General features: G+C 39.8%; 2 protein-coding genes across 2 annotated transcripts in view; one reads left to right on the forward strand and one right to left on the reverse strand.

Annotated features, from left to right (window-relative positions):
* The window catches only part of LOC101862618, a 27,169-nt gene extending 21,547 nt beyond the window's left edge, over positions 1-5,622 (reverse strand). The window contains exons 1-2 of the mRNA XM_005088847.3: positions 4,692-5,622; positions 3,333-3,494 (exon numbers count right to left, since the gene is read on the reverse strand). Coding sequence (XP_005088904.1) covers positions 3,333-3,494; positions 4,692-4,863 — 334 coding nt within the window. The 5' untranslated portion in view covers positions 4,864-5,622. The remainder of the gene's footprint in view (positions 1-3,332; positions 3,495-4,691) is intronic.
* Positions 5,623-7,291: 1,669 nt separating this feature from the next.
* LOC101862840 overlaps positions 7,292-12,710 on the forward strand; it is a gene marked incomplete at its 5' end in the record, with an annotated part of 12,948 nt that continues 7,529 nt past the window's right edge. Inside the window, 2 exon segments of the mRNA XM_035969589.1 lie at positions 7,292-7,324; positions 12,012-12,153. Coding sequence (XP_035825482.1) covers positions 12,023-12,153 — 131 coding nt within the window.

A 12,710-nucleotide genomic window follows, 5' to 3' on the forward strand; every position in this document is an offset into this window, starting at 1 on the left:
TTCCCCCCCCCCCCCCCCATACACACACACAAACACACATGTCCAGACAAACTGTATCCTTCAAAACTTTTTTGATAATGCAAATGACTGTCCCAAGGCTGTATACGCGCAAACAAAAATTATAAACTAATCTTCGTCACAGGTCCTAAACCTGTATGAGAGGGGTTAAATAAGTCTTTAATCTAGGTATGAAGGAATCATGGTGAGTAATGAAATTTTGCCAGTCTTTAACTCTATCCGTACGTAGTGTTTTAATATCGTATCCATACGATGTGGGGAACTCTGTGCCACTACTTTCCAGAGAGGAAATTTACTCATTAATCCGATCCATACACTTGGCACAGCAGTCTGTCAAAACGAATTTTTGAGAAATATTGAAAGTTTCAAAGAGATCTTCGCTCTAGAAGTATTCTAAAATGTGAAGAATACAACCCCAGGGGTACAAAATGACCCCAGGGCATACGGATAGAGTTAAACAATTTCTTTGAAACACTCTATGCAAATTTTTGGGAAAATCCAACAATAATTTAAAGGCACTAGTCAGCGTGTTCAATGAAACCATGCACAAAAACCTTTGTTTTTCTTTGCTGAAGCTGTGCCAAGGAGCCCGTTGAATATTGCTCAGTTATCAAGTTTTTACACATGCAAGGAAAATCCCCTTTGGACATTTTTCAGGAAATAGTCCAAGTTTATAGTGACAAATGTCCTCGGTATAATACTGTGACATACCAGGTAAAAAAATTTAAATCTCCTTCATGTTGGTGATGGATGAAGATCATGAAGGGCGCCCATCCTTTGTGGAAACTGAAGAGAATGTATCCATAGTAAAGAAACTGATTCTACAAGAACGACATATAACTCCTAAACATCTCTCAAGTGAAACAAGAATCAGTGTAGGGTCAATTGAGGTGATTCTCCATGACCATCTTAATATGAATAAGGTGTCTGCATGGTCGGTACCCCACCTTTTGACAAGTGAACAAAAGAAGCAGAGGGTTGAGTCTTGCAAAACTCTCCTTCGGATTGAGTCTGATGACACAAATTTCTTTAAAAACATGGTGACTATGGATGAAACATGGATTTATCATTTTGATCCACAACAAAAAATGTCCTCCATGCAATGGAAAACCCCTTCTTCTCCAACACCAAAGAGGGCAAAGGTAACACCGTCAAGTGGAAAGGTCGTGCTGTCATTTTTCTGGGATTGTGAAGGTATCATCATGACTGATTACCTGGAAAATGGACAAATGGTCACCGGAGACTACTACTCAGGTTTGCAGATAAAATTGCGGTCCAAACTGATGAGAAAAACGCATGGAAAACTCTGCAATGAGGTCCTCCTACTGCCTCATAACACCCGTGTGCACAGGCACAACAAGCAGTCCAGACAGCAGAACAGTCATTGTAGCATTGAAATCCTGCCACACCAAGCTTATTCACCAGACCTAGCCACCTCAGAAATGTTTCTGTTTCCTAATCTTAAAAAATCTCTGAAAGGATGTCGTTTCCATGACAACAAGGATGCCATTGAACTTGCTGGTTTATTTTTAATTTTTAAAAATTTTTTTAAAAACAATTTTTTAAAAAACTTTATTATCCCAGAGGGAAATTCCAGTTGCACAAGATTCTTGGCAGGTCGCTGTGGTTGCTTACTGCACGTGCACAAAGGGAAGTTATTTCCAAGCTTGCTAGCTGATTACGTATTCTAACAGTGCATTGACCTTCAGTTGTAAGGCTGTCAATGCTGTCAACGCATTTTGGGAAGATGTGTATATTTGTTCTACACACACAGCAGTGTGTTGTGCGTGGAGCATCAGTGCTAAGCAAAGCACGGAGCTACTCAGCCTCTCTGAGGGGATGGGTGGGGGTAGTCGCACAGTGCCGGCATGGTGTCTGGTAAGGGGGGATTTCATGTGGTGGGTCACCACCATTGCCTGCATCTCCGCAAATGGGCGTACCTTCCACCTCTCCTCATCTTTCCCTACAAGAGAGATCCACCCTACAACGCTCTTGAGGGCTTTGAGCAAGCGTTCTTCAACAAGAATGACAATGGATGGATAACTGAGGGTGTTTTCCTCAGTTTTCTAAGGGATATTTTCATCCCTCACCTAGAGAGAGAGGGCACGAAGAGGCCTGTCATTTTGTTTGTCAATGGCCACTCCAGACCTCTGCAACAAGAACGGGGAAATATAATATCACCTCAAAGCCCACACCAGCCACCTGACATAGCCTCTGGACCAGGCGTTCTTTGGGGCCATCAAACCAGCATGGCAAGAGGAGGTGAGGAAGTTCATGACTGAGGACGTTTGCCGGCGTCCTGAAGAAGGCCTGGACAACAGTAGCTTGGCCGGAAACAGCCATGAGGGGATTCACCAAGTCAGGGCTGTTTCCCCTCTGCTCCATCCACCTCTTCTGCCTCTGTTCCATCCACCTCTTCTGCCTCTGCTCCATCCACCTCTTCTGCCTCTGCATCACCCACCTCTTCTGTCTCTGCCCCACCTCTTCTGCCTCTGCCCCACCCACCTCTTCTGCCTCTGAGACATCCACGATATCACAAACTCGCCATCACCAACTCAGGGAAATATTCTCCATGAACTTTAAGCTTGGGGAGAAGGTGGACCTGTACCTCAAGAGGTATGACTCAAGATCGACCCCGTCTACATAAAACGTGTCATCCTCCAGCAGGAATGAGCATATCCACTAATAGTTGCGCACACCCGTCATCACTTTGCCACACAAATGCCACTGCTGAGGGAGGAGGGCAAACAAAGCAAGCATAGCAGAAGAAGTGTTCTTCTCATCAGTCACTAAGGGGGTACCTCCCCTCTCACCAAGGACTGGCAAGGTGACTTTATATGTTTAGGGTAGCGCGGACTACCGTTTCTACTCTAGATGACAGATTAACTGCATAGATAAAGGGATGAATGGTAGGTATACATATAGATGGGCAGGCATACTCAAACCACATTAGAGACAGAGCCCCAAGGAAAATTCTAAAAAAACAATCACTCTCATGTAGACCTCCCCCTACATCTTGGTTAGCCTATCTACTGCCAATATCCTGCAATAGAAAACAATGCCCTAAAACATCCTGTAAGAATGAAATGCTTATTAGCCTACTTGCATGAAGTGAATTTTTTATTTGCCAAGAAGATCATGGCAACTTACTAATCCAGTGTACAACTTTTGGAATAAGGCTTAAATCATTTACTTTTTGAGCCCTGGTCCCCTATCAATTGAAATAAAAGTTATGAAGCACACTATGGTGCCAACGTATAGGCCCAAGGTACAAAGAGAGATATCAGTAGAAATCAGGAGATTTTCAATTATACCTATTCCAAACTTTTCTCCCTCTGTGTTTGCAACAGACTGATGAGATGTGTAACACTGGCCAGTATCACTGTGATAACCCACAGAGTCGATCCAGTTGCCAGGATGTGCATCTGATGCGATGTCTGGTCCAGCAATCCCAAGAGTGATTTTACTGTTTGGAGCTGGCAAGAGGGAAAAATGCCATATATACAGATAAAGTACAGACAAACTAATGTACATTCTATGTGCCAATTACTGCTGTAAAACTTTAAAAAAAATATATCACTCTATACATACCAATAAGCAAACAAGTGATATGTATTAAGTCTCAACTCATACTAATTTCTGACATATGGTTGAATATGTGAGGCATCGTGGTGAAATCAGGCATTCGTCAAAATAATGAAATTGAAGGCATTGGCATTTTTTCTCCAGTTTGACCATTTTTCCTAATTTTCTTTTTTGGTTCAACACCTTTTACGTCCATTTAGAAACATATTTCTGTGTGGATTTTACTGAAAACACTGAGGCACAACAAATGTAAATTTTCAGTTCCCGAGGACTCTCAAGCTTTGGAAATCACCTAACTTTGGCAGCCATTTTCTCCCTGATTTTACTCTGAAGCCAGGCGACCCCGACCTCCTTAAATCGCAAATGCCCCGGCTTCTATTCAAGATAGGCATGTATTTTTTTCATCCAAAGATGGTTAAATGAACACGCTTTAATAGGTGATAGTCTAGATGCCCAAAAATTGACGAGCGCCTGATTCCACCGTGTTGTGACACACATATGATTTATACCAGTTGTTGTGGAAAAAACTAAGTAACTCCATCGTATTACTCACAAATAGAACAATTGAAAAAAATTAATTTGAAGTAAAACAACAGTTTATTTTACTTCTGCTGATTATTCTTTTAAAAAAAGAGAACTTGAATTTTTATTGTTGACATAAGTCAAATTCATATTTTCATTGGGATTATCCATTTTAATTTCAGTCTCTAATAATAAAAATGTTTTGAGCCTATCAAGCTCTGACAGAATCTTTTCAAAATGGTAAGCAACTATCTCAAGGTACTGGACTTTCAGCAAGTAGGAATATTATTAATTCATTATGTTTATATATTATAGGCTAATATATAGTACTGTATGTTATAATACTGTTGACTAAGCCTGAGGAAGCCTACATGTCGAAATGTCGACCCAACTCAATAAAACAAAATTAATATTTTTTTGGTCTATGAATCAAACAAGGCTCCCCCCCACCTCCTCTTCTTTTTTAAACAATGACTAAGCCCGTGTAAATGTTCAAGAGCCATTATAATTCCAGGCAAAAAAGTAAATATATGAATATAGGCCCTGGCCCTCTTATTTGTACTTACCAAGAGTTCTGATTTGTGCAAAAAAATATGGCTTCTCTGGGGTTAAAGGGTTCAGGTATTGGAGAAAATTACATGTCTCTGAGTGTGGTTTTAATTTCACATTACAAATCTGTCCTGGCGTTATATCCACATCATCAAATATAATGTCTCCTGCACACCGAAACTTGCGCATTCTATCAGTACCTTGCTATCACTCAACATCCAAATAATGGAATGTTTTGGGTTTGTATTTTGATTTGATTAACAAGGCTGATCTACACCTTGTAGCCAGCCACTACAATTGACACAGTTACAAAAACACAAAACTATAATAGATCATTCAAAATAAATAAAATCAACTATATTATTGGGAAATATTGATAGGATTAGGTAACAACACACACAGTCGGGAACAGATTTCATTTAACTGAAGATGACATTCCAAAACAAAAAGCAATCCGAGGGTAATGAGAAATGTTGGATTCGCCAGACCAGAAATAACCGCACGCCACGCATTGGACAGAAGAATACAAATGCCGGATTAGCAGTAGCCTTATTTTGTCCTGTTGCCAAAGCTGTCGTGACCATAAGTGCTGGAGCTCGTCCAACTGATTTCGTTGACTCTGTAAGTCGAAGCCCGACTCGTATCTTGAGTGTCTCGCCCAATGAACACAACCACTTTACATTAGACTCAGTCTAATACCACACGGAACACACACATCACACACAGTCAGTAGGTCACATAAACGAAGAAAATAACCGATGTTTTTGGCCAAATGTCAGATGGTTTTGTCAAGGTACTGAATATTTGTTTTGCTCATGATAAAGATGTCATGTATTAGTGTAAGGGGCCCATTGTTTGGTACTTAATTATAATCTTAGAGAGAAATTATTTCATGCATTCATTTCCATAAGTAGCTAACCACGCCATTGGTTGCTAACAACAGCTTGTGTCCTAAACAAAGCGGAAACAGACGGGACACTACTCTTTTAATAGCATTTTGTCCATACCGTTTATTTCCCTTTAGAACCCTTTCGTTCGGCCAGAGAGGATAATATAATAATGTACATCCTCCCAAAAAGAAAATCTTTCCTTATTTTGCCTATTTAAATGTTAAATGCATTATACCCTCTCCAAATTGTGAATGTTTATAGTGAATTCATTATCAGTCAGCCATGGACCCCCACCCCCACCCCCCTCGACCCCCCAACACACAAAACAAACTCGGGCTGAAAAGAATGTCCTTGTAGATTAAAAAATGACAGCCGTCCTCATTCCAAAGATTAAAATGAAATGAAAATAAAACAATATAAATTAATAGTGGCAATGCATGATTAAAATAAAATGAAAATAATAAGCTAGGCCTTCAATTCTGTGCTGTCTTTGTTTTAAATTCAAAAGTTTATAAGATTATTTTGTTTAGGTTTTAATAAAACTGGGAAGAGAAAAGATAACCCAACAGGTTGACAAATTATGAGGTTTTTTTAAACTTAAAAAAGTACAAAACTAATACTTGGACATTTATCAATGAATGACATATTATATATATATTATAACTATTCGTCCACTCTGACATATTCAGCAAATGCAAAAGTCAGGTGGTGGTGCTGCTGTTCTGCCCACTCACGCGCCCTTTAATTCTTACAGATACATGTTTAGTTTTGTATAGGCACACCTTTTGTTTTAGATCTCTACTTTTGTACACTTCTGATTATTCATCTTCTGCTTTCTATTCTCTTAAAATGCATCTTTATTCATACTTTGTGTTGGTTGATAAGACTACCTTATCTTTTATCCACACTCTCATCAATCCTTTCTTCTGTCCGGGTGCCGGATACTGCTTTTTTTTCAGCTTTTTCGCATTTTAGTTTAGTGGTCATAAGAGAACAATAGGGTATGTTTAATGATAGGCATCGGGGCAATTTCAATTGTCTCAAATTGACTTGTATATGATTATCAAAGTTAATTAGTTTATACCACTGAGTTATCTACTTTTTAGACTCGCCGTGTACATCTCTATGGTCTATTGATACAAACTCTCTGGGTTTTATATTAGGCCCAAAGAGGTTATAATAGTACTAAAGCAGAGGTCTCAGATGTGACGTCACCCAAGTAAACTATTATCTGGTTCATTTAAAGGTAAACAATCACAAAAATCCCTAGAGTACATTTTAGCGATAGGCAAAACACATGAAAAAAAATCAACATCAAAGGACACCGACTGGCGTTTTATTCCTCTCCGGAATGGCGGCGCGCCCCACAATATTGACACTCGTGACGTCACAGCTAAGACCTCTAGTTCTATCTATAACCTCTTTGTATTAGGCCTATTTGGAATAATTTTCATCTGCTGGGACTGCAAGCTGTTAGATCTAAATGTTGGACGTCTTAGCTCAGTTTCCGGTTAACAAAAAGGCATCATTATTACACAAACATTGAAACAATATCCTGTTGGTAGAGTCTATATCTAGATTAGATCTTGTCTTGTGTTTCGTTTTCTTGTTTTGTTATCTTAGTTCGTTCGAGAAACATTATATTTACAATACACTGTTATCAATTCTGTTGTTCATTTACACACACTCGATTATTTTCACCATCCGTGGCCATAACATATAAAAGTAAAATTGAAAGAAAGCAACATTTGATCAGACAGGTAGGTGTAATAGTATGTAAATCTAGATCTACTTTCAGATCTCTATGAGTCTCTATGAGAATCAATGCCTCAGTAGACTCTATTTTGTTGACTTTGACTTTGAATTGTCACTCTTCAAGTCTTTTGTTTTTTTGCCTTTGCCTTTGGATTCGGAATGAACGATCATTTATAGATGTAGTAATTTATACATTTTATTTTACGAAGTGTACCCAGACCCGGTAACCGGGAACAAAGTCTCGAAGTATACAGACCCGGTAGGGGAACTCTTTTGTGATTTCGGAAAGTTTCAGCGTCCAGACCCGGTAGTGTGGGTGTGTGTGTGTGTGTGTGAGAGAGAGAGAGAGAGCAGGGGAAAGTGCTAGCAAAATTTATGACATATGCCCCAGTTGGCAGGAGGGAACGAGAGAAAGATAGTTTAGATACAGTGGGAAATAGGTGGGGAGAAAGAAAGACAGACAAAGAAAAAGAGAATGCAAGCGATACTCAGAGGAGAGAGAGAGAGAGGGTGACTGCTCGATTGAAATTATGACATTCTTCTTTTCTTCAAATTGTGATTCCTCCAACTCCAAAATGGAGGAAAAACAATCGTTCACTGAAAAGACATCCCCGCTATCTTCATAAAAATCTATCTAGATAGATCTAGTCAGTTCTAGGCTTGCCTCGAAACTAGATCAATGATTTATGTCTGTCTGTCTAGATCTAGACCTTGGCCATAGATCTAGAAGAACCTAGGTCTACCCTGAGTCAAGAGGGCGCTGAAACTTTCCGAAATCACAAAAGAGTTCCCCTACCGGGTGTGTATACTTTGTGACTTTGTTCCCGGTTACCGGGTCTGTATACACTCCCTTTATTTCAACTGATGATTGTAGATCGATCTAGATTTCTTGATTTAGGTTCTATTTCTTAATGACTTTCGGGTGATTTTGTAGTTCCGTTTGTTAAAGTCCACGATCCATTTGTTTACATCCAGAGAAGAAACCCGGAAGTTTTTATGACCAAATAGGCAACACAAAGAACAGGGATGCAACCTAACCGCAATACATCAAATTATGGTAAAATTCAGGGGGGCATGAACCGCCCCCCCCCCCCATCTCCACGTTTTTATTAGGTCGGGGGCAAGGCTCCCTGAAACCCCCCTACTCTTGACTTGTGGGGCCCAAACTGGCGAATAATAATTGGGGGATGGGAACTGCCGAAACAGCGCCATTCTTTGCTTGAATTTTGATTTTCTGGCTGGCTTTAGTGTTTCCTTCCAGTCACATGCTTAGTTCACTCCTCTTCGATTACCTGGCAATTCAGGGTCTCTGGCGTTCAGCTTTGGACTTATTAACGAACGAAACTACAAAATCACTGACTTTTGGCCTACATTCTAATTACGGAGTGTCAATGTACACGGTAACCGGGCACCTAGCCTCAGTGTCTTTGTACACAGTAACCAGCAACCGGGCATGTAGTCTCAGTGTCACGTACACTGTAACCGGGCATGTAGCCTCAATATCTACGTACACGGTAACCGGCAACCGGGCACGTAGTCTCAGTGTCACGTACACGGTAACCGGGCTGTTCAGAACTCCAAGTTCAGTTTTTGTCACCCGATGTTGCCTTCATCCCCACCCCTCCCCCAACTGTACCTTTAAAAAAAAATAATCCCCCCATTCCGGAGCCCTGTACTTTGCAGCGCACAGACTTTGAATGAACTTTGGTGACCCCAACCGGTACTCACAATGTGATGCACACACTCAGGTTCATTGACGGGTCACGATGGCGAGCCGGACAAGACGCTTTTGTATGACTCTTTTTTTTTCAGCAAATAACAGCTCAGGACAAATATTGATTTATTTTCATTCCGGTTACCATGTACGTAGATACTGAGATTAGGTGAGACTAGGTGCCTGGTTACCGTGTACATAGATATTGAGACTAGGTGACTGGTTACCGTGTACGTAGACCCTCCGTCGTAATTAATCCAGGGCTCAGCCGTAGGTTGGGGTAGGTTGGGGCATCTTCGACAGGTTTGTGTGGTGCGGCAAAAGTAACCGGTACGGTACTGCTCCCGCTTTTATGAAAGAACACAGACCATCTTTTTCTAGTCTTGTAAAACAGCCATTCTCTGCTTCTCAATGATTATTTTTTTACTCTATTACTATTTGCATTCCGAATTTGCAACCAATCGCGATTTTGTGGCGTACTCATACCCTTGCTTGGGGCAACTTCGTCAGGGGTTGGTGCGAATTCGACCCACCACATGGGGCAAAAAATCTGATTTAAATTTTAAAAATTGATTTTTGAAATTTTTATTTAAAAAAAAAACATCACCAACCGTGATTGTGCGCCCCCCACCCCCCCTCCATTTCAAAACTTTGCTGAATTCTCTGTCAATATCTCTCTGTCTCCCCCTGTCCTTCTCTTTCCCCGACGCCTCCTCTCCCTCACTCTCTGAGCTCGCGCACACCCAAATACAGGCACTCACATTCACATACATACATATGCATGCATGCATGCATACATGCAGGCAGGCAGGCAGGCAGGCTGGCTGGCATGCATGCACACACACGCGCGCACACACACACACACACACACACACACACACACACACACACAGGCACACAGGCACACATGCACACACACACTTATAGCTTCTAACTTGGGACAGTTGGGTAGTCTAGTCTAAGTGTAAATTTCTGCTAGTTTGTATCTAACCGGTCAAGGATTTCGACCCATGATGAAAATGATAATTATAATACCATTAATAAAAACTGAAATGTGGTTGTTAAAGGCGATTCTGCTTACGAAGCTGGTATTTTGGCTTGGCCTAAAACAAGTCTGAGTCAGGTCGAAACTGGCCCACACCCTGTTGAAGTTGCCCTGTTTCGCCCTGTCGAAAAAGCACCAGCCACCAAAATCTCATCCCATCATTTTAAATAAATCATCTGAATTCATGTAATCAATATTTCTAATTCTAGATGAATTGAAATGAACCTAAGGATATCAAAGTTTCGTTTTACAATACTGATAAATATTTTCATGCAAGAAAAGAAATGTGTTTAAGAAAGTAAATGACGGGGTAAGTACCGATTTTTTTCTTAAAGAGCAAAAAGTACATGGCGATGCAGCGCCAACATCAAATGAGCGCTTTCACTGGCATTCGTGAGATTTCACACCGACACCACCTTGACAATCTGCATCACTCAATTAGTTTATTAGAGTGTGAGCTAGTCCAAGTTGATGAGTTATAAAAATTAGAATTTTTTTTTCTTACCACATTTGGTGGTTACAAAAACTCTAAAGCTGGTGAAAGATTCATTCAAACTACTTGCATCGACAACACCACTCCCTCTTCGGTGGCAAGCCACTGGCACAATCAACTCCCCTTTCTCGTGAACGGCTTCAGTAAGCTCCTGGAGTAGGAAGGAAGGGTCAGGTGGTAATGATTTGAAGCACAAAAGAGGGATCGGTTTCAGCTCTGCTTTTAGTCCCCAAATTAACGTAACGCTTGGCTGAGTGAGTGAATGTAGTACTCTTAGATGCATCATATTATAGTACAGTGTAATAGTTTGGAATCTCCTTTGGTCGCTGAGATTGGCCTTTGTATCGTTGATTCTGAGAATCACGTTATTAATTTTGAGGGGTACAGAGTTAAGACAACACAAACATTTTTTAAACTGACAGTCAAAGTAATCATACATTATTAGTATTCAGTAGTTTCAATACATTAAAAAAAATACCCCAATAGTCAGAAATAGTTGAGGAAAGACCCCCGCCCTCCAAAAAACCCCCCCAAACAAACAAAAACAAAAAAACCCCAAGAAAAACCGACTCCAGAGTCTACTGTAATTTAAATGTAGTAATGAGCCCATTTGAACTTTTTATGTCATGATAATACAGCAAGCCTGTCTGCAAGCAGCAACTGACAGGACATTTACCTTTGTAATGGTAGACATAAATCACAAGCCCGTCCATGTACAGCAACACTGGAAATTCACATGGGTAACCAGTAGTAGACTCAGACCACGAACCAGCAGGCAAGCTCATGAGTGTGAAGTGCTTGCGACTTACAAACCCTTGAATATTCAATCTTCAGCTCTCTAATATTTATTAAATGATTCTAGTCTTTCCTGACAATACTATTTGGTAGTTGTATTGGGAAGGCTCTCTAATTGTTTCATTTGTTGATGAGGGTGTAAAGGAGAACTTGAGGATTCAGCTTCTTAAACCTTTTTTTATTTGGTGTGTCATAATTCGGTCTTCATATATATATATAATATTGGTTATGATTTTAAGATTTCTTTTGACTTACAGTTCTTAAGGTTATACGGTTCCTCAGGTCTACATTGTACTCCAATATTTAGACTGATGGAAAGATTAGTTAAAGAACTTCCTTATGAGTTGGGCAAATCTATGTACCGGTATACCAAAGGCAACAACAAACAAGACATTCACAAAAGCAGACACACTAATGTCAGTTGCTATAGTGCAGAAACCTGTTGTTTTTTAAAATCAAGGGTAAAATGTTTTGCTTGACGCAAGCCAGTGACTACATCATATTGCCTCAAAAGTCTCTTTACTGTGCTTAACATTTTCATTAAACAATATTCCCTTTTTCAGTACCACTCGACCGGCAATTGATAGTTTGTCAAATATTCTCAAATGACAGCAACAAATGTTTTCTGGTCTTTTATTCCTCTAGATAACATTGTTATGACCTCCAGCACTGCAGACAATGATGCAGCTTTAAAAGCTGAGTTGGAAGAAGTGAAGAAAGAAGTCCCAACGATAGAAGATGTGAAACTGATAGCTGCAGTCCCAGCTCTAGTCAGGGCAGAGATCAAGTAAGTGGCTCTGTTTAGACTCGTCCTGTTATTGCTTATTTTCATGTAATTTTTTTGCTTAAATGATGGATCAAAAAGCTTTAAGAGGCCCATCTATTTATAGTGACACCAGAAAGTGAGACTTGATTTAAAAGTAGTAAAAATAGTAATATTTTTTTCCTGTTGAAGGCTCTTTCCTTGTCTTCATTAGTTCCTTGAATGTGTTTTTTGTGCTCTGTCTCTGTGTTCTTCATCTTTCTGTCTTTCTCAATTGATATTTTCAATAAATTAAGAATATCAAAAGAAATGAAGCCTGCTGCAGAGAACATACATGCTCTAGTGGGATTCAAAATTTTATTGAAAAAAGAATTAATGCTTTACAGCTGATGAATCTCGTCATTTTAGAGATTTGTACTTTCTATTAGATGCAATGTTTTCCTAAAGCGTAAATGTTTAACTGGTGTGGTTCAATTTATTTTTTTATCCAAATATCTTATTAATTTGAAAAACATGAAAGTGCGAATGACAATTTTTTTTCTCCATTTTTTAAAAATCTGTTTGATTTCTATTATTTGTTG

Source organism: Aplysia californica, unplaced genomic scaffold, assembly GCF_000002075.1.
Source record: "Aplysia californica isolate F4 #8 unplaced genomic scaffold, AplCal3.0 scaffold00001, whole genome shotgun sequence".
Lineage (NCBI taxonomy): Eukaryota > Metazoa > Mollusca > Gastropoda > Aplysiida > Aplysiidae > Aplysia > Aplysia californica.